The 20383-nt window shown below is 53.6% G+C and overlaps 1 protein-coding gene across 1 annotated transcript; it reads right to left on the bottom strand.

The window, feature by feature from the left end:
* Positions 1-3812: 3812 nt before the first annotated feature.
* On the bottom strand, positions 3813-8280 carry FOXF1 (forkhead box F1). The gene is made up of 2 exons (XM_051801779.1): positions 7221-8280; positions 3813-5575 (listed from the first exon to the last, which is right to left on the bottom strand). The coding sequence occupies exons 1-2, from the start codon at positions 8278-8280 to the stop codon at positions 5415-5417; spliced, it is 1221 nt and encodes a 406-aa protein (XP_051657739.1). The 3' UTR covers positions 3813-5414.
* Between the last annotated feature and the right edge of the window lie 12103 nt (positions 8281-20383).

Genomic DNA, 20383 nt, shown 5'->3' with positions numbered 1-20383 from the left:
TAAAGCTCATCTCATTCCAACACCTTCCACTAGACCAGGTTGCTCCAAGCCCTGTCCAACCTGGCCTTGGACAATTCCAGGGATGGGACAGCCACAGCTTCTCTGAGCAACCTGTAATAATGGGAATTGGTCTCAAAGAGTTTTTATAAGCCTGTGCAAACAGATCTCCAACCAAGAAACTCAGTAACAATAAGATTTATTCCTTCTGTTGCCTTTCTTTATTAACAAAATCATAGGATCATTTAGATTGGAAAAGACCTCTAAGATCATCGAGTCCAACCACTAATATTAATAATCTGATTTTAATTTCTTACTGGGCAAGATGAATTCTGACAAGGAAAGTTGCTTAAGAAAACAACAGAGCCACATGCCTTTCCTCACTTCTTGAGCCAATCTGATAATTGTTTCTATGAATAACATCAGCTCACAACCACAGAGCTGCTGGCACTGGGGGTATCTCCTGCTCCTCAGAGGGGGTCCTTTATCCAGCCCACCTGCATCAGGATGACTCCACATGGCAAAGATTTTTTTGGCAGAGATTTGAAATGCAAAGCCCACAGCAGCGTCCTAGTGCTGCCTTTTCCTGCACAGCATCAGGCAGCAGTTACACTTGTAAATATGCTTGGAAAGGGAACAAATGTTCAGGTGTGGTCACCCAGAAGCATTTCAGTGACACAGAAATCAAATTCCCCTCTGCAAAAGTGACAAGAACTGTTTCCCAGATATCCTGAGTACACAGGTCCTAAATTTCTTGGGTTTGAGGGAGAAATCAGGCACCTACTTATTATGGATCTAGGCCTTTAACCTGTTAAGATCTTGGTACCAAACTCATCACCTGGTATTCCAAATACCCCTTTAAGATTCCAGGTGTTTGTTCCCACCAGTAAAGTCTCCAAGGTACCGAGTTTTCTGCAGATCTGGATAACCAAGCCCACCCAAGAGCATCATGTGCCAGGTGTCTGTATCCATGGGATACTCCATTCTATCCCATGCCACGTATTCCGATCTGTCCCACCTGGGTGTGGAACAGATCTGATCCACAAATATACCATAGAGGAGTTCCACCCAGTGTATTCAACAGCCAGTACATCTGAAGATGGGATAAAGGGATGTTCCCCTTCAGAGCTCCAGATGCCAAAATGGAAAATTAAAACCGAACTAAATAAACTTTAAGAAGAGATAAAAATAATAAAAATACAAAAAAATATTTAAAAATAAAATAATTAAAGAAAGAAAGCAAACTTTTAACACCCACCCCGTGGAGAAAAGGTCCAAAACCGCCCGAACCGGCCGGGTTTTAATCCCAAATTTTGGGGAAAGCCGCGGCCGGGCGGGAGCGGGGACGAGGTGCGGGCGGTGCCGGTTTGTTGCCGCCAGATGGTGCTGCCGCCAAGGGAACGGTGCGGCCCCCCCGGCCCGGGTACCCCGGGATCCCTCCAAAACCCGCCCCGGGATCCCTCCAATCCCCCCGCTGAGCATCCCTCCAAATCCCCCTCTCGGGATCCCTCCAATCTCCCCGGGATCCCTCCAAACTCCCTCCCCGGATCCCTCCAATCCCTCTCTCGGGATCCCTCCAAACTCCCTTAAATCCCTCCCACCTCTGGGATCCCTCCAATCCTCCCGGATACCTTCAAATCCCCCTTCTCCAGGAGACCCCTCCGTAACATTCCTGCCCCCATGCTGCCTCCCAAAAAGGGCCTCAGATCGTGCCCATGGGCCCTCCCAAAATTTTGTCCCCCTCCAACAGCAGATCCAGCCCCACATCTCCTCTTCCAGGGGCTCTGCAGGGCATCTCCCTGCCTTGGTATCCCTGCAGCATCCCACAGGTCCTCAAGTCCTGGCCCCTCAAGGGACCATGTGCCTTAGGGACATAAACACCCCTGGGGACACACGGGCAGGTGACAGAGGTAAACGTGGAGTTCCTGCTCAATGGTGGCCTTGCAAGGATGGGGAGAAGCATCCTGGAAGGATCAGAGGGAAGTGCCTCACCATCAGGATCCCTACCATGGCAGGGCACAGCCCAGGGCACAGCACACCTGGGGACCCCCATGTCCCCTGATCCAGGGGGACATCTGGAATCAAACCCAGCTGGAGACACCAGGCCCTGCTTCTCATCATGCTCCAAAATGTCATCGCTGTAGAAAACTCCTGGGCCTGCACAGGGCACCCATGGGGAGAAACTATTTCCTACAGTAGAAATGCCAAAACCCCAAAGAAAACCGTGTTGTGTCACCTACAGACTGGGATGTGGGTGACAAGGAGCAGGGAGCAGATCTCTGAGTTGAGCCACAGCAGCTGAGCACGGCCAGACCTGGGCTGTTACAGGAGCAAATACCACATTTCTGAGCAAGCCCGTGGCTCATCTCCTCTTACAGGGCTCCCACAGCCTCTCTGAGCAAGTTTATTCCTCCTGACCTCCTTCCAGAGCCCAACTGCTCCTGGAGCTTGTACAAAGGCACCGCTTGTGGCAGCAGCTCGGGATTTGCCACCCCATGGGACAATATACGCTGGGAAAAATCAAACTGGTCTTGTGCAGACGAAGGGCTGGGGGCAGGAGCCTGTGGGGTTTCAGGCTCTGCTCCCTGATGTGGGTGTCTGAGATGGAGAGCTGTCTGTTTAGACTGCGCTCACTGGCTTGAGGAATATGTGGCGTCCACGGTATGTGGTGGTTCTGTTTTTCCAGGTTTGGAAAACGACGGAAGAGAGAAAAATGAATCATGTCAACCTTTGTTGGGGACCAGATATCAAACCTCTCTGAGCTGGGCCTGAGGCTTGCAAAGTGCCTCTCTGCCCCTTCCAGCCTGGCATCAGCTCTATGTGCCAATGAGTGAGTCCAATATTAATCCAAAGGATGAAAATGAAGCTTAGGAGTGACAGTGAGATTTCAAGGAAAGAAGAACCACTTGGCAGAGACTGAACTCCTAACCCTGGACCTTTATCTCAGCCACACCTAGTGCAGATATTTGCTTCAGGGGCAAAAAACCCTCTGGTTTTGGCTTGTATTTAAAAAGGATGGTAACATTGTGCTCACCTCCAACAGGGATGGGCAGCGATGGAGGGAAGGATCAACCCAGAAAGGTATAAAAACAGGGAAAACAAGGAATACTGCAGGTAGATTGTCAGTATCTTAAAGAGATCTAAAAAGAGATTAAAAAAAACCCCACCCAAACAACAACAACGACAACAAAAAGCCCCCAACACCTCGAAACCCCACAAACCTTCTCAAAAAAAACCACAAAACAACAAAAAACCCCACTGTGAGAAAGGCCTCCACCAACTCTCATAAAGCTATTCCCGCCTGCCTTAATTAAAATAATATTTCAAATTTGTTGGTTGTTGTTCCAGCAAAAAAACCCCTTTGCTTTTAATTAAGCTGATTACACGGAGCTGGGCTAATTAGTGTGCAGTTACTAAATGTCCTTATATAAAGACAGAAATACACAACCAAGTAATCAGATTAATTCGCCTGCATCTATTTTTTATATGCATTCATATCCATAGTATGAGCGTTGATAGAGACATATTGGCCCACAAACTAAGGCACAAAAATTCCTGGATACTGTAGTATCCACAATTAGACCAAATACTCCCAAATTTAGCAGGAAAATACCAATTTTTCAGACAGGGATTTTATCGCTGCCCAGAGCAGGACAGAGATGGTGCAGGAGTTAATGTGCTTGATTTTTCTTCTTTTTATTCCTGTTTATTAATTTTTAATAATTTTCTTAAACTTTATTAACTTTCATTTCTTTTTAACCCCGCGGGAAAGTTTTAGTGCTCTCCCAGCCGCGGCCGCTCTTGTAGCCCTCGGAGATTCCACAGGGATGCGCGGCTTGGAAAATGCCCGTGTCCCTCTGGGACGGAGGAGGAGAGACAAGGAGCCGCGGGCTCCATCCCTGCAGCCACACGCCTTGACTCCGAGTGAGGGGTAAAGAGCTGTCAAACACCGCCTTTCGCTTTCTTCTTGGAGGGGAAAAAATGAAATAATAAGAAGAAGAATTAAAAGATAAAAATAAAAATCACCTCCGGTTTTCCTCCTTCGTTTCAATATCCTCATTTGAAATATTTCCGCGCGGGGAAATGAGTAACCGGGACTCCGCGGAAGCCGCAAAAAGCCACAAAAAGGTCCTTTTTTGAGTCTGCATCGAGACGGGGAATTATCGCCCGAAGGTTTGCGGGGCCGGGCCGGGCGCTGCGTGGCCCCTCCGCGCTCCGCGGACTCCTCAGATATAATTACGCCTGTTACACCGCATGCTCATTTATTTGCTGCTCATACAATCGTGAAGCCCATGTACAAATAACATACATGTTTTATTTCGTTTTTTTTTTCTTTAGAGACAAAACGTACACAAAAGGGCAGGGCGAAAAAAAACCAAAAAAAAAAACAAAAAACAAACCCACATAATTACAATTTTATACAGTGCAGAAAGAATTAAAATAGGTGTCACGGAACTGTACAACGTCAGGGAGAAAAAAATAGAGAGGGAGAGGGAGGGGAATAATCCTTCATTATATATATATTTCTATAAAAACATATGGAGGATTGTCTTTACACAGAGACCACGATCGGTTTAAAATTTACAGAGGTTAACTAAAAAACAAAAATCTATATGGCAAATATTGCCAACAGAGATTCCCCGATTTAATACTGATCAACTGAGACTGTTCGTGTCTCGATTATTAGCAACAACAAAAAAAAAAAAGTCGAATAAATAACAGGATGAGCATGGCTGTCTCTTTCCAAAGTGCCTTATTCTCTCTGCATAGGGTCTGATCCTGCAGTCTTTATGCAGGCAAAACCCACAAAATTAACAGTTTAAAAAAAAAAAATCCCTCTGAGAGATTTTTGCCCGCTGGGTGTTTGCCGGCAAAAAAAAAAAAAAAAAAAAAAAAAGTATTTTTCCGGGCTCGAAGTGAGACGGGACCGAGGGGGTTTGGGGTCGGGGTCCTTTCCAGCGCCCCCAGCCCGATCCGGTTCTGTTCCTCCCAGTCGGGCCGGTGGCATCGCTCAACACCAATTCCAAAACAGAATTTGTAATTTAATTTTTTTTTTTTTAAGAAGCATCAAAACCTCATTTGTCAAACCCTTCACCCAAACTCGCAGGCGGGGGTTTCGGGGGTGATGGGGGTGTGGGGGGGGCTGCTTTTGCTTTCTTCTCAACCCGTCCCCAAGCAGAAGAAGGCAGAGACGGTCTGTGATCGCAGACCCGGCTGGGCCGGGTCCGGCCGATGCTCAGCTGCGGGTCAGGCTCAGCCCCAGGGCCGCACTCCCCGCCGCTTCCCGGGGCTCCAGTCTTTTCCTCCTGCCCATAGCCAGTCTGCAGAGACCCCCCCTTCCACCGAGAGGGTCCTGGGGGATGCTCAGCGCCCGGGTCAGGCCTTGCCGGCCCAGGAGGTGTTTTTTCCGCCCCGTATCACATAACGCACGGCTTGATGTCCTGGTATGTCACTTGTTGGTGGTAATAGGAGCCGCTGCCCGCCGAATGCATGGAAGAGGAGGCCATGGCGTTGAAAGAGAAGACGAATTCCTTTCTGTCACACATGCTCGGAGACTGGGAGTGATACCGCGGGATGCCTGCGGGACGGGGGGAAAGATGGTCAGCAGCCGCCGTCTGGGGTTGAAAAATAACCCCCAACAACCCAATCCCTCCGCACCCCCCAGTCTGAGCGCGGAACTGGGGGTATTTTCCCATGCACGGGCACTGTTGGGGCTCCGCGGGCGCGGGCAGGTGGGCAGGGGGGACTCCCGAGGCCCCGCGAAAGCGCTTCCCTGCCCGGCCCAAGGGCGCTGCGAGGAGAAGGGATTTCGGCTGGGTTTAGGATTTTTTTGACATTTTATATTTTTTTTCGCCCCGACTGCTTTTCCCATCGCCTCCGCCCGCGCGGAATACCCGCCGGGTGCGGAGAGGGGAAGCCCGTCCGTTCCCGGGGCCGGCGGTGGAGACCGGGAGGGGGGCCGGGGGTGAGAGGCCACGGGGAGCGGGGCTGTTCCTGCCGCTCCTTCCGCCACTTCGGCACGGAAAAGCGCCCCTGGAATTCGGGGTGCGCTGGGGATGGGGTGCCCTGCCCGGACCGCTCCCCATCGCCCATTTGGGTGTTAATCGGAGTGTTTCGTTTTAAGGCCTCGGATGGCCCGGTGGCTCCTCCGGGCAGATTCCAGCTCCGTTTTCCAGAGACCTTGGGCGCGCTGAGCGCCGGGAACACACCCTGGAGCGGAGGGTGCCCTTAGCGGGCGCTGCCCCAGCCCAACCCCGCTCGGGGCTCTGTCCGGGCTCCACCGCTCCGGCCCGGTTCATGCTTTTCCTCTGCTTCGCTCGGTGATTTTGACCCGCTAATGGTCCGCTTCACACCCGTTTCTGTCAGGTACATCCCACTCCCCTGAAAGGCCCGGGGTGATGTGCAGAGCCCCCCAGATCTGCCCGATCACCCGGCCATGGCTCCCGGGGCTCCCCAGTGCCTGAGAGTCCCCCATCCACCCCATCCCGAGGTGAATTTGGGCCGCAGGGCGAAGCCTAGAGCTGGCCTCGTCCTTCCCAAGGCCTATTCCAGGACAAAACACCATCTCCCTTCCAAGACCCAGGGCAAATTCACCCCCGTCAGCTCCATTGCGGGGTCAGGGATAAGGCTACAGAGCGTGGGGGACTCGGGGGACCTGGGCCGCCTGCTTTGGCGTGGGCGGAGGGAGGCGATGGGCCTGGAAAATACAGCCCTGAGATGTGTGGAAAACACAGCTGATGGCGGGGAACGGGAACGGATGGGACGGGGTGGGAGGGCGCGGGTGGCGGACCCCTCGATGAGGACATTCCCCCTCTTCTCCCTCCGGAGTCCTCTAAGTCCCGATGGAGGTGGAAGAGCCCTCGGGCGCATACCCGGCCTCGCCTTCCCGGAGCTCCCGCCTGCCTGAACCCACCGGCCTTAGGCCCGGAGACAAAGCAGCCGTCCGGGGGAGCGGAGCCATGGCCCGGGGGAGCGGAGCCCCGGCCCGGGGGAGCGGAGCCTCGGCCCAGCGGTTCCCGGCCCCGCAGCGGCGAAGAGCCCCGACGGCTGCCCGGTTGTCCCCAGGAAGGGAGACGAGGAGCGAGGGCACAGCGGCTCTCCCTCGGGAAGCGCATTAAAACTGCCCACGAAGCAGGATCCCCGCTCGGAGCAGCCCGACCGGGATCCACGCATGGTCGGCAGTCCCCGGTCCCGGGCGTGTCCCACGCGTGTCCGCACCTTACCTTGGAGGTCGGCGGTGTTGTGGCTGTTCTGGTGCAGGTAGGGCTGGTCGAGGGAGTGCGTGGAGAGGCTGGAGGAGAGCGGGTTGGCTGTGGGGTTGCAGGGCGAGAGAGGCTGCTGTTTGATGTAGGACGCGCCGGTGTTGAGGGCCGCCGAGGCGGTGGGTGCCCACGCCGAGGCCGAGCTGGAGTAAACCGAGTGGGGCTCCATCACGCCGCCGGCGGGGAGCAGCGGGGAGGCGGGCACGGAGCTGTCGTGGTGCGGGTATTCCCCTGCCGAGGAGCCGGTGCAGCCGCCCATGTAGGTGTGCCCACCGTTGGCAGGCAGGTGGGGCACGGAGTGTCCCGCCAGGCCCATTCCCTCCACGTTGCTGGACAAATGCCCGTTCATCATCCCCAAGCCCCCTTCGAGGGAGAGGCTGTTGGGGGGGCAGGAGAGCCCGCTAGCCGGGCTCTGGAAGCCGTAGCTGTCGGGGAGGTGGTTGAAGCTGAGCCCGTTCATCATGCTGTACATGGGCTTCAGCGCCTGGCATTTCCTCCGGAACCCGCGGGGCCGGCGGCGGAACGAGCCCTCCTCGAACATGAACTCACTGGCCGGGTCGATGGTCCAGTAGTGGCCCTTGCCGGGGCGTCCCAGCCCTTTGGGCAGCTTGATGAAGCACTCGTTGAGCGAGAGGTTGTGGCGCACTGAGTTTTTCCAGCCCTGGTAGGAGCCTCGGAAGAAAGGGAAGCGGCTCTGCAAGAACTGGTAGATCTCGCTGAGGGTCAGGCGCTTGGAGGGAGAGCTCTGGATAGCCATGACGATGAGGGCGATGTAGGAATAAGGCGGTTTCTCCGGCCGCCGGATCCCCGCGTTGGTCTTCTTCGCCTTAGGGCCGGCGCTGCCCGGGGCCCCGCCGCTGCCCGGGGCGCTGCCGGCGGCCCCGCCGGTCCCCGCCGACGCGGTGTCCATGGCCGAGCTCTGCGGCTGCTTCTCAGCCACCGAGGACATGGGGCCGTAGCTGCTCTGCACCGGAGGAGGAGGGGGCTGAGAGGACAGAGCCTGCTGCGCTTCTGCAGTCATCTACGGCCAGGTCCGCGGCGGCCAGCCCCAGCCCCGGCCCTCCTCCGCCGCCCCCCCAGCGCCCCCCCAAAAGGCCACGCTGCTGGGGGCTCGCCGCCACTCACCCACCACCCTCCCTCCGGCCTCCTCCCGGCCCCCCGGCGGGGTTTTCTTTCCACCGGGAGACTTCACCCCTCCGCGGATAAACAAATGGAAGCGACGACACCCCCCACCCCCCCTTTTCACTCCTCCTCCCACTTTATCCCTAAATCCGAGCGCGGTTGCAGAAGGCGAGCGAGAGGCGGAGGGTCGGGGGGTGGCCGCAGGGAGGCGGGATGGGTGGAAGCGATCTGAGCTGGGCTGCTGCGAGCCAGGAGCCGGCGGCCGCCGCCTCCGCCTGCCCCGCTCCCCTCGGCGGGCCGGGCTCCCGGGGCCGCCGCCGTCCCTCCGCCGGCTCTAGCTGGGCTGGCGCTGCCGGTGCTGCGCGGAGCTGCTTCCCATCGCCGTGGCTGTCGAGTCTGCCTCCGGCCCCGCCGCTCGCCTTCTACTTTATCTCTTTGCAGCGGCGTCTGCCGCTCCTTGACAGACGTAAGCGCGGAGCGGAGATCCCCGCCCCGGCCCGCTCCCCCCCGCCCTCCCGGGCGGCCCCTCCGCCGCCTCGTCCCGGCCCCCTCCGCTCCCGCTCCCCGCTGGCGGGCAGCTTTTAAAGAGCCCTTTCCACGCCGCCCTACCCCACTCGGGGGGGCCTGCGCGACGCCCCCCTGCCCGACGCGGGGCACCGCGTGTGTATGTGTGTGTGTGTGTTTTATGCCACGAGTGACCGCGACGCTGCGTGGGGCTCCTCCGCCCCCTCCCTACCCGCCTTCCCACTGCTGAAAACCACGGGAAGGGCCCCACGAGGGCCGTGGAAGGGGCCGGGGCCCGCGGAGGTTCCGCGCGTGGCGTGGGGCAGCGGAGGAGCTGCCCGACCTCCAGCTTCGCGCTGCGCGGAGCTTCACCCACTTCAAACCCCCTCTCCGTGAGCTCTTTTAAGCTCGGCGGGCCCGGGCAGGATGTTTATACTGCTCAATGTAAACACGGGCTCGGGGGTGCTTTAATAAAAAGAAATCGGCGAAAACTCCCGCTGCCTCGAGAAATGCCCTTTTCTGCCTCCGCCGCCGCTCCGAGGCCGGGAACGGGCTTCGGACCCCTCACCTGCTCCGAGGCTGCTTTAGGGATGAGGGTGGGTTGTTTTGTTTTGGGTTGCTTTGGGGTTTTTTCGGGGGGCATATATAAATCTGTGCCGGAGTTCCACAGTTGAATGCCCAGAGCCCGATGCTCAGCTCCGGCGGTGCCACTGGCACACACAGCGGGCGGGGGGAGGGAGAATAGACAGGCAGAGGGGTAGAGACCCCCTTTTCTCCCTCCCCTCCCCCCCAGAAAGCCTCCTTTCTGAGCATCGTGCCATCGGGAGAGCTGTCACTCGAGGTAAGTCGCTTGAAACCTTTGTCACCTTCTTGCGGACTGTGCGTGGAAAGCTGCGCTGCGGGGGTGTGGGATTGTGGGTGGGCACGGAGGAAGGAGCCTGGGCTTTCAGGGCTGCTGATGTGCTGGCTGCTGCAGCGAGCTCCCTTCCGCGACTGGGGAAAGGAAGAGAGAAAGGAAGGGGGGAAAAAAATACACCCCACCACAAACCACTTGCAGGCCTCGCCGCAGTGCTGTGGGTGCATCTTGCTGCACCCCCAGCAGAGAGAGGGGGGACACCCCCCTCCCCAAGCCCCCCTTCTACCAGATTCGCTTTTCAAGTTTTTAATGATAATTTAATGCCTTTTAAAGGAAAGATAGATACCGATCGGGTTTCCAAACTCCCTCCGCGTTATTGGCGAGCAGTTGTGAGCAGCCTCCGGGGCGCCTGTCACATCTGTGGTACAACCAAGAGGGATTTCACATCGGGGTTGTCGTTGGCTTTTTTTCCGTCTATCCTCCCTCTTCCCCTCCTTTGCCCCCTCTCCTCCAAAAAAAAAAGTCCTCCTGCAGAAAGCACCGGCCCTCTCGTTCCCGGTGCGATGGGATGGGGACAGGCACGGGAGAGCCCTGGGGAAAGCCCAGGCCGGGGGCAGGTAGCCAGGGAGGGGGTGGGAGAAGGTTGGGACAGTTATTTCTGGAGCTTTTCCCTTGAGGAGGAGGAAGAGGACGACGAGCAGCTCCGGCTGTCCGGGCAGGCGGCGGCCGCTGCTCCTCCCGCCCGGGGCCGCGGGCGCGGAGCAGAACGCGGAGCAGAGCGACTGCTCGGGAAGGGGGACAATCACCAAAAAAATCGCTTTTTTTGGGAAGCGATCACCGTCCCCGGTGTTTACAGCCCCGAGGCGGCTAGTGCAGAATAACCTCGCCGCTTCTCGCTGCATTTCTTTTTATTTTTGCCGTGGGAGAGCATCCCCGACCCGGAGCTTTGCTCCGCATCGAATGTCTTCCCCCGGATCGCGAAAGGGGTGTTTTTCTTTGTTTTATGTAATTCTGAGACTGAATCTCCACGATCTGTCCCCAAAACACCCGGGGATGGAGCTCGAAACACAACACCAGGAGCTCGTGGAAAAGCCACGTTCAAAACCGTCCCCAACGGCAGCGTTTCCACTAGGAAAAAAAATATCTCAGGGTGAAAAAAACCCCAAAACTCTCCGTGTAAATCAAACTATTTCCATTCAACGAAAATCAGTTCCTTCTCGAGTGCCCTTTCCCCCTCTCGCAGTATCTTTCAGGAATGTGAAGATTTTGTTTCCGATGTATTTATTAAAGGGAGCCAATGTTAAAAGAGGGAATACATAGCTCTGGGTCCTATAGGCCTCGTCGTGGGAATAGCAGAAAGGTTGGAGGGTTTTAACCCAAGCCTGCGAGTTGGGGAAAGGAGAACTTTGGGGGAGAAAAGCCGGGTCGTGGCTGGTGTGGGAGGAGGAGGATGGTGTGTGGAGGACCGGGATCCGCTTTTGGTGTCGTTTGCTGGTGGTTTGGGTGGGTGAAGCGTGTCCTCCTCCAGTCGTCGACTGGGAGAGATGGAAAGAAAGGAGAAAAAGAAGAAAATACAAAAATTAAACCATCATCTGGCGCAATTAGCCTTTCTAATCCCGTTTGGATCCCGTTTTACCGGTCCCGCGAACACCCCCCGGCCCCGCTGCTCTTCCCAACCGGCTGCTTCCCAAACCCGCTCCCCTTCCTTCCCCCTCCCCGAAACTCGGGCCGTGTTTTGTGTAAAAATAGACAAATCCGAGCTTTCTTCCTTTTCCTGCGCCGAAGGTATTTTTACTAGCTAATTGCTTAAGTGAAGTCAACTTTGCAAGCAGGCCGGGTGTAATCCGAGTATGGAAATGTATATAGGTGGTATTGTTAGAGGCGGGCTGGGTGCTGCTCCGAGAGGGGCCGGGGTGTTCCTGCGAGCCCGGACCACCCAGGGCGAGGGGAGTGACCGCCTCATGTCCCCCTCCTCGCTGCCCTGCTTTGCATTAACACCACTCGCAAGACACCCCCCCTTCTTCCCCAGCACCAGCCTGTTTCCCTCGGCTGGTTGGGGTTTTTTTCGGTCTCGTCCATCCCCGTGGCCACCGGCCCCAAATCCGCGGCGAATCGATCCCTAAATGTTTATTTAAAGGCGAGGGGCTCGAGGCTGGGGAGAGGGGCGCTGGGGGGAAGGTGGAAGCACCGAGGGAGAGGTTGTTTTTACGGACACACACGCACCCCTAGCCATTTTTTTGCGGGTCCATCACACACGGCAGCGCTTTGCTCCACGCGTGTGCGAGTACCCGATCGTGGACGGGCCCTTTCCAGTGCTACCCACAGCCCAGCCTCGGGCCCTCGCATCCCTGGAGGCTGAGTTCGGCCTCCAGGATCGAACGGGACCTGGAGGAGATTTTGGCAAAGCAGAAGCCGAAATTGGGAGCGGGTGCGCAGCTAAGCTGCCGAAGAGCCTCAGGCGGCTGCGGGGAGGTGCGGGCTGGCTGTCACCGCCGCGCCTCAGGCAGGAGTTCAGGCTTTGGTCAGAAAGGAAAAAAAAAAAAAAGGAAAATCTTAATCCCCCCTTTTTGTCTCCCTTTTCCCCCCTCTGCCCGTCCCGAGACCCCCCCCTTCAAGCCCAGATTTTCCGTGACGTCCTTCGATGAAATATTGCAGCACAGGAATTTACAGCCTTCTTCAGAGCAGGATTTTTTTTTTCTTTGGAGTTTTCTGGCAGGACCTAGTCCCTGCAATACAAATCGGTTCCAGCGATAATAAGCTCCGAGCGCTACCACTTAGACACAATCGCTTCCCACAGAGATCTTCCAAATATCTCCGGGTATTTATATCCCTGCTCAGGGACGGATAGCTAGAATACTTTCCCGGGGGGGATGCTTTGGACTGGCTGGGATTCAGCCCCGAGGACCTGGGTACCGAGAGAAACAGCAGGGCTGAGCCGGAGAAGAGCTGGGACCCGGCGCGTGATGCTCCTGGCCATCCTTCAACGAACAAGTTCCCCCCTAAAGACAGCCCGAATTGTAAATCCAGGTGTAAATCCAGGTGTAAATCCAATCTGGCATTGCTGAGACATCCATGCTTTCTTGGAAAGTTTTCTTCCCTGGGGGCCCGGTGCTGGGGATGCTCCCAAAGCAAACAGGACCCTTGGGAAGGGATAACCCCTCTCCCAGCAACCTGACACAACAGTGGCATCCAAACAAAACGAGTAGCCACTACCAGCTTTTCTAGCCCCAAATTCCATCGGGTTAGAGGTAAAATTGTGACAGCGGTTTCGATCCGCTGAGCTTTTTTTCGGGTCGGGAACCACCTCCAGTCCCCGCGGCTGCCGATGTGAAAAGCCTGGTCGGGCCGAGCCGGGTCGGGGGGTCCCCACTAAACGGGGAGAACAAGAGGCTTCCCCGGGGCTCAGTCTTATTTCCAGCCTTATGAAACTTTTCTTTTTCGTTGTTTTCTTCCCAACTTTAGACCAAAACCCCATCGAAATCGCATCAATGTGTCGGTGATAGTGGAGGGGGGAATTTTTAGCGTCGAGCAGACGAGGGACATCAGCCCCCGGTTTCAGGGTATCACACAAAATCCTTCTGCACGGAGAGGTGGGAGAAGTTAAAACGGAATATCCCACATAAAGGAGGAGCAGGTTATTTTCTTCCACGTCCACTAAAAGCAACAGGGACCGTATATACGGGATAAATAATAGGAAAGGTGGCTGCAACGTCTGCTTCTAAATATCGCGGGGACATGCGGAAAACAAACCCAGAGGGTTTTGGGAAGGATCCGGCCTCCTTGTTCCAGGGGACAGCACCCCGGGGTGCGGAGGGTACCCTGGGACTGGGGGTGCGGGCAAAGGGCCCCTTAAGAGGAAAAGCCCTGGGGGAGGTTGGGGGGACCCACACGGTCTCCGTGACCCTGCAGAGCCCCGGGGTGCGGATCCGGGGGGATTCCTCGGAGGAAGAAAGGACCACGTGCAGCACCGTCCCACCCAGGACCACCGAGGCAGGAGCATCAGCCATCCCCGGGGTAAGAGGGAGTGTCAGCACCCGGGAGCTCCCCAGGGAAAATATCCCTGGGATTCCCAACATCCACATCAGCCACTACCCCCTCTGCCTTGTCACCTGCCGAGCAGGGACAGGGGGCTGAGGAGGTAGAGCCTCCCACGCAGGACACGGTGGTCCGTCGTAGGGAGGGATGTGGCAAGAGAAGCGGCTGCCAGAGAAGGATGCTGAGGGCCAGGGTGCTCAGGGACCGTGACCTGCCGGGAGGTACCGCCCTGCCCGGGTACCTGGCCGGGGGAGCAAAGTCCGCAGCGGGGCTCGATGAGAATGTCCCTGGTGCAGAAGATGGGCTTTGACCCTCTTATCTCTGCCCACGGAGCTCCCACGCTGCCTCGGGACCGAGCAGGTTCCTCAGCTTGCAAAAGCAATTTTTCTGGAAGGAACCTCGGTGTATCCCTCTGGGGGAAGAAAAAACCCACCACCCGTGGGCCGTTTCCCCAAGGAGAGGGTCTGGGCTGCAGAACGGCCTTGTAGCCTCCATTTTTTTAACCTTCTTTCAGTATTAAATCCCGCATATAAACTCCATGTCTCCCTTTCCCAACCCGAAGTGGGGGTTCGGGACACATGTTCACAGACAACGTGAGAAATCCCATCTTTAAACAACTGCAGTTGCTCTCTCCCTGCTCCCCGCTTAGCAAAGACCTGGGGATGGTTTTCCTTGGAAGCTTTCCCGACAAAAACTGTTTTCCGTCTCTAAAACTCCCAACTAATGATGGAGTGCACCAGCGGGCTCTGGAACCACACTACAAAGTGCTGCAGATTCGTGACTCCCTTTACTTTGCCGTTGTCAGAGCAGAGAGTTAAAATACACCCAAAATTCGTAAAAAAACTTTCCCACCTCCTTATAACAGGTGCCCAGGTTTGCACTACCGGTTCCCAGCTAAACATTAAAAGTGATTGGGGGGGACTTTAAAGAATGTTCTGCAGGGAACAAAATTCTCAGTTGGCATTCCCGGGAAATATGCACAGTGGATACTTGAAATGCCAGACCTAAGGTGGGAAGACTTTCCACAGCACGAGTTGTTATGACTCGAAATTAAACAATTTCTGTTGCAAAGAGGTTGCTTTTTCTATTTTGGTGAGAATCAGCCTGATAGCAGGAATCGAACGGGTATATCTTTTTCCCGTTGCACATCTGGGGTTCTTGGAGAAAAGGACGTGCGTGTGTGAAAGGAGAGGAGTAGGGAACAGTTCTGTTATAAAAAAAAGCCCACACAAAGCAAAACAAAAAAAATCACAAACAAATCCCCAGACAAAGAAAAAACTGCACCAAAACAAAACACCAAAGCTGGTGTAGAACTCACGAAAAATTCGAAACCCCAGAAATGGTTTTGCTTTTCCCGTTCTCAGAATCTCTCCGAAAATTATAAAATGTCCCAGAGCGTTTTGTGCAGTCCCCTCAGCTTAGTGCTCTTAATCTCCCTCAAATTCAAGTTTTTAAAATATACCAAATGATTTTGCATTGTAATTCCTGAAAATCGGTGAATGAGGGAATTTTTGCCCGGCTACCGAAGCGCTGGGAGCAAATCCCTTTCCCCCGCAGATTTTGCGGGTACCTGCGCAGAAAGATGCTGCCCGAGGGCTTAGGTTGCAGTATAAGATCTTTTTCCTCCACGAATATTCGTTTCTCCCTTGGAAACGATCGAATTTGAACACTTGGCTCAAAGCACTGCGAGATAAAGGACTTTTCCCCCACCCGCAGCCGCGGGATTTCTGCGGGGACGGAGCCGATGGAGTTGCCGGTACCCGGGGCAGGGACAGCCCCAGGACACCCGTGTCCCCCATCCCCGCGCGGGGGGACATCGGACCACGGTGCTGAGCCTTTAAACAGTATCGAAATCTGCCTGCGCAGCCCTGGGTGGGAGCGGGTCCGACTCGCGGGGGTCTCCGAACCCTCCCGACTGAGCTTAAACGGCTGCGGTGGAGCCAAATACAGCTGGGCTGGGGAATTTGCGCTGGCACTGCAGGAAAGGGCTTTTTCTTTACATCGGGAAGAGGTTTTGGAGCAGAGCTGGAGCAGAGCCCTGTTTCGGGTTTGCCCCGCAGTCCCAGAAAAGGAAAACAGAAGTGCCTCCAAGTACTGCTATGAATAAATGGGTATGGGAAGAGATTGTTCTGGAGGCGAGAGAGGAGAGAAAATAGGAGAGTAAGGGAGAACAGACAAAATGGAGAGAAGGACACACATTAAGATAGAAAGACGAAGAAAAAAGACAGAGAGAGAGAAAGAAAATAAGGTATTTATTTTAAAAGAATATTTCTTTTCTATTAAAAAGTAGAAAATTATATAAAAAACTAGAACTGGAAAGAGAACACCAAAAAAAAAAGAGAGAAACAAAGAGAAAGGAGAGAGAAAAAGGAAAGAGAGAAATGAAGAGCAGAGAGTGAGAAAGAGAGAAAGTTGAAAGAAAACGGAGAAATAGGGAAACGGAGAAGCAAGAAAAAAGGAAACAAAGTGTAAGAGAGAGAAAGAAAGAAAGAAAGAAAGAAAGAAAGAAAGAAAGAAAGAAAGAAAGAAAGAAAGAAAGAAAGAAAGAAAGAAAGAAAGAAAGAAAGAAAGAAAGAAAGAAAAAGAAAAATTAAAGGAAGAGGGAGAAAGGAAAAAAAAGAAGGAAAGGACAAGAGAAAGACAGAAAGAGAAGGAAAGGACAAGAGAAAGACAAAAAGAGAAGAGAGAAAGAAAGAAAATGAAAGGAAGGAAGGACTCAAAGAGAGAGAAAGGAAGGGGAAAAAAAAGAAAAAAAGAAAGATTAAAAGAGCGAGAGAAAAGTGAAAAAGAAAGAAGTGAGAGACAGAAAAGGGGAGAATGGAGAAAAAGCACAAAAGCCAAAACCCCAAAGCAAGCAAGGCAGCGGGTACAGAGGGGGAAATAATTTTCTTGAGAAACCAATAATAAGACATAGACAATATCTTTTTTTTTTTTCCCTAGAAAACAAGGGTGAGCTGGAGGGAAAGACTCCCGCGGGCAGAACAGTCCGGCCCGGTCGGGGCCCAGTCCCGGCCCCGCTGCCGCCCCCGCTGCCGTTATCCGTGTGCGGGGCCCCGCGGAACAGAGGGATGGAGGGAAAACACCCCGGGATCGGGTCTGTGTGCTGGGTAATTGTGTTCGGTAATTCCTTCTTTCCCTGATATTATCCCGGGGCAGGGACAGGAGCGAGAACACCGGTTTACCACCGGTTTCCCCGTGGGTTTTCCACGCACTCCGCGCCCGGTAAACCCGGCTTGATCCCCGGGGAGAGGGCGGCGCGCCCGGTCCGCGCTCCCTCCGCCGGCTCCGTAGGTGGCCGTGTATATTTTGGTTGAAGTAGTGTTTATGTTAATGAAAAAGGCTGAGATTACAAACAGACCACTGAATGCCCGGGGTGTTGCTGCCGGATTGGTCTAAGCTGTGTACTTTAAACCTAATCAGTTTTGGGGAGCAAATATGATTTAAAAAATTACGTAGAATTATTATTTTTAACAGAAAGACGTTTGGAGTTTTTGAGGAGCCCCGGGCAGCCCCTTCCCACTGGTTTCCCGGAGTAGTAGGCAGGGATGGAGGGGGGTTGCAGTGAAAAATCTCCAAAAATTAGTCATAAATCCAACGAAAACGAGCCATGGGCTCCTGGACGAAGGCAGGGGAAGGGGGGGTTCATCTCGCCCTCTCTGAGTCCACCTCGATCCCGCAGAGGGTTTCCCAGTGGCAAATGGACGCATGGCCCCCAAAACCTCGGCTGCTGGGGACATTGTGCTCAGGGGTTTGTCCTTGCCGGGTGAGGATTCAAATTCAGCCCCCAAAACCCCATTAATTTACCCATTTAGGATGGTTATATATATATATATATATATACACATATATATATATATATATACATACATACACACATATGAAATTCAAGTCCTTTACAATGCAACTAAGAGAGACTCAATTAATTAATTTACAAAAAAATAAAATACAGGGAGGTTTTAATTTATTTTTTTTCTCCTGGGGGAAGCAGTAATCATCTCTCTGTTACTTTGATTTCAGAATCTGGCTTTGGGGTCAACCTCCTCCTTGTTTTCTTAACAAAACCCCTCTCTCCAAAATTGTTCTTGACCCCCCAGCTGCTTCTATCCCCATCTGCATTTGAAAGTTTAAACAGTCGATCGTTTAAAAAATCGGATTTTTACAGACTTTTTTCCCCGACTCGATAATTTCCCAGCTTGGACGAATCCCCTTTGGGTCCAAGGGAAAGGTTTTTCCACCCCCACCCCCCCAGGAGCTCTGGGAGCAAACGTGCGTTTAGCATTTGGCATCTCACTCCTTTTCAACACTTTCCTTTTGTGGGCAAAAGCTCTCGGCGGAGGAGCCTCTCCGGTAGAGCCAGGCAGACCTGGAGAATTTGGACATTCAGATGCTTTACTACTGTTATGGTTCCTCATTGACTAAAGCACAAAGAAAATCAGAGAGGAAACAAGTCGCCATTGAAAAGGGACGGAAACAGAATTTGGGGCGACTGAGACTTTAGCAGGGAAGGGATTCAAGAAAACAAGGGGGGAAAGGGAAAATGAGAAAACCCTACCCAAAATTTTCCCCATGCAATGGCTGTGCTGCACTAGAGATGCAGGGGAGAATTCGCCCTTAAGTTTTTGGAGGCAGAGGAGTGCACCGAAACCAGCTTTTGCTCCCTTAAAATATCTTTAGGGTGTCAAACCATCTCCCCGAGAAAGTGAAGATTCACAGCATGGGGCTTAGTGCGACCATAGAGGAGTTTCTGTGTTCTCTCCTCGCACCTGAAATTATCCTTTAAATTATCCTCTATTCCTTGATGAGTTTTTATTCCTCTTTCCTTTTTTTTTTTTTTTTTTTTTTTTGGTCGGGAGGAGGTGGGGAGCACTGTTTTTTCTCCGTGGTATTAAAGGATTTTGTAGGAGGGATTGTCAGGGCAAAAAAAAAATCCCAAAAAACTCAAACCCAGTAGAGCAGATAGCTTTGGAGAAAATGTCACCAAAATAACCCCGTGCTGTCAGAGCCAGGTAGGCCCTGCAGAGGTGCCGGCGGTGGGGGGCAGCAGGGCAGGGGGTTCTGGGGGCTCTCAGACATGTGGACCCTCAGTGGTGCCCGCCCTGCAGCAGGGACAGCTCTGTGCTGGCCGCCGTGGGCAGTCCCAGCGTGGGGACCAGCTGAAGGACGGGCACACAGGGCTGTCCCCTGCCCCGACACACACCCGTGTGCGCACACACACACTCACAGACCCCCTCACGGGCACCCTCCCCTCCTGTAACCCCCACATCCGACCGCGCTGCTCTCTGGCAGCACTAATGATGCCGCGGACCGGCCCTGCGGTGTGAGGCAAGAGCAGATGAAAGTGATGTCACATTAATGTCAGCTCACAACTCGAGCCCACACAGCCTTGATTGCTCTTATTAATCTTGCCAATTTGTCTGTCAGCACTCGGCTAATCCCTAAATAGCCTCCCAACAGGTGCTTTATGCTTCCGCCACATCCCTGCTCCCCGGCACCCCCCGGGAGCCCCGCGAGCCCTCCCCGGTGACACCGGCTCTCTCCTGTCCATCTGGGACCGGCTCTTTTCCCCCGGGAGGGCTGCAGGGAAGAGAGGCGACTTTGCAGATGTTGTTTAGTCTGTCCAAAGAGGGGTGGGAGTTTGGGGCTTCCCAAAAGGAAGAGATGACCAGGGTGTGGGGAGAGAGGGGATGCTGGAGAAACTTGGGGGGTGGTGGAGGGGAATTACCTGGGGGTAAGCAAACCCCTCTGCGTGGTTTGCTCCAATATCAGAATTAGAAAGCACATTCATGGCACAGCTATCTCAGAACAGTCAGATGTGTTGCTCTTATTTGTTGTGGGTTTGTTGGTTTTATGGAGAGGGGAGAGAGGATTAAAACAAAAGGTCGAAGCTGCAGTGGAAAAACCACCTTAAGCGGTTTTATCATATAATTATAGAACAGTTTTAAAGCTGTTTTAAGCTTCTTCCAACTCCCTGCCAAGGGCAGGGACACCTTCCACTAGACTAGGTTGCTGCTTATCCTGCACTTAAGCTGAGGGTTGAGTTTTCCTTTACCATGTTATCAGAAAATCCAGTGGTTTATTATACTGTGTGCCATAAAGTACCAGCCATGGCAATTCTTTAGTAAAAGACTACAATTATTGTGTTGCAAGGCTTGATCTTCTGAAGGTTGTTATTTAGCACAGCGATCTTAGATCACAAAACACAGATTTTGTGTTTAAAACTGTTAACTGCTAAACCAAATTAACTGCTAAAACCTTTTAATTGCTAAAGCACAGTCCAGGGTGCTGTCTTTTCCATGCATTCAGAGAAAAAAAAAATACCTATTTCTACTTGGAAACTCTGCTGCATGAATTGTTTTGTACACAGGTTACAAACCCTGCGCTTTGCAATGTGCTCCCCCCGTGATTCACCTGAGGGATGCTCTGCTCTGGAGGAAGAGCTGCCAAACCTGGCTTCATGAAGCAGGTTCCTATTTTTCATCTAAAGTTGGCTGGGGCTATTTCCAACACAGCAGGAAGGAAGAGCTTTCAGGAACATCTTCAACCATTTCTCCAAAGTGGTCCAGGTCAGCAAGGGAAGTATATTCACTAAAAGAGCTCAGGGCTGTTC

Source organism: Manacus candei, unplaced genomic scaffold, assembly GCF_025592945.1.
Source record: "Manacus candei isolate 608988 ecotype Guabito, Panama unplaced genomic scaffold, ASM2559294v1 h1tg000053l, whole genome shotgun sequence".
In the NCBI taxonomy this organism is placed as follows: domain Eukaryota; kingdom Metazoa; phylum Chordata; class Aves; order Passeriformes; family Pipridae; genus Manacus; species Manacus candei.
The sequence above is the reverse complement of the archived record's forward strand: the minus strand, read 5'-3'. Positions and strand labels throughout refer to the sequence as shown.

What these genes read in the sequence shown, in the direction of transcription:
- FOXF1 (XM_051801779.1), bottom strand. Translation starts at nt 8,280, where the DNA reads ATGACTGCAGAAGCGCAGCAGGCTCTGTCCTCTCAGCCCCCTCCTCCT. An exon ending in CAACACCGCCGACCTCCAAG is followed by an intron (nt 5,576 to 7,220) that starts GTAAGGTGCGGA and finishes CCCGTCCCGCAG; the next exon opens with GCATCCCGCGGTATCACTCC.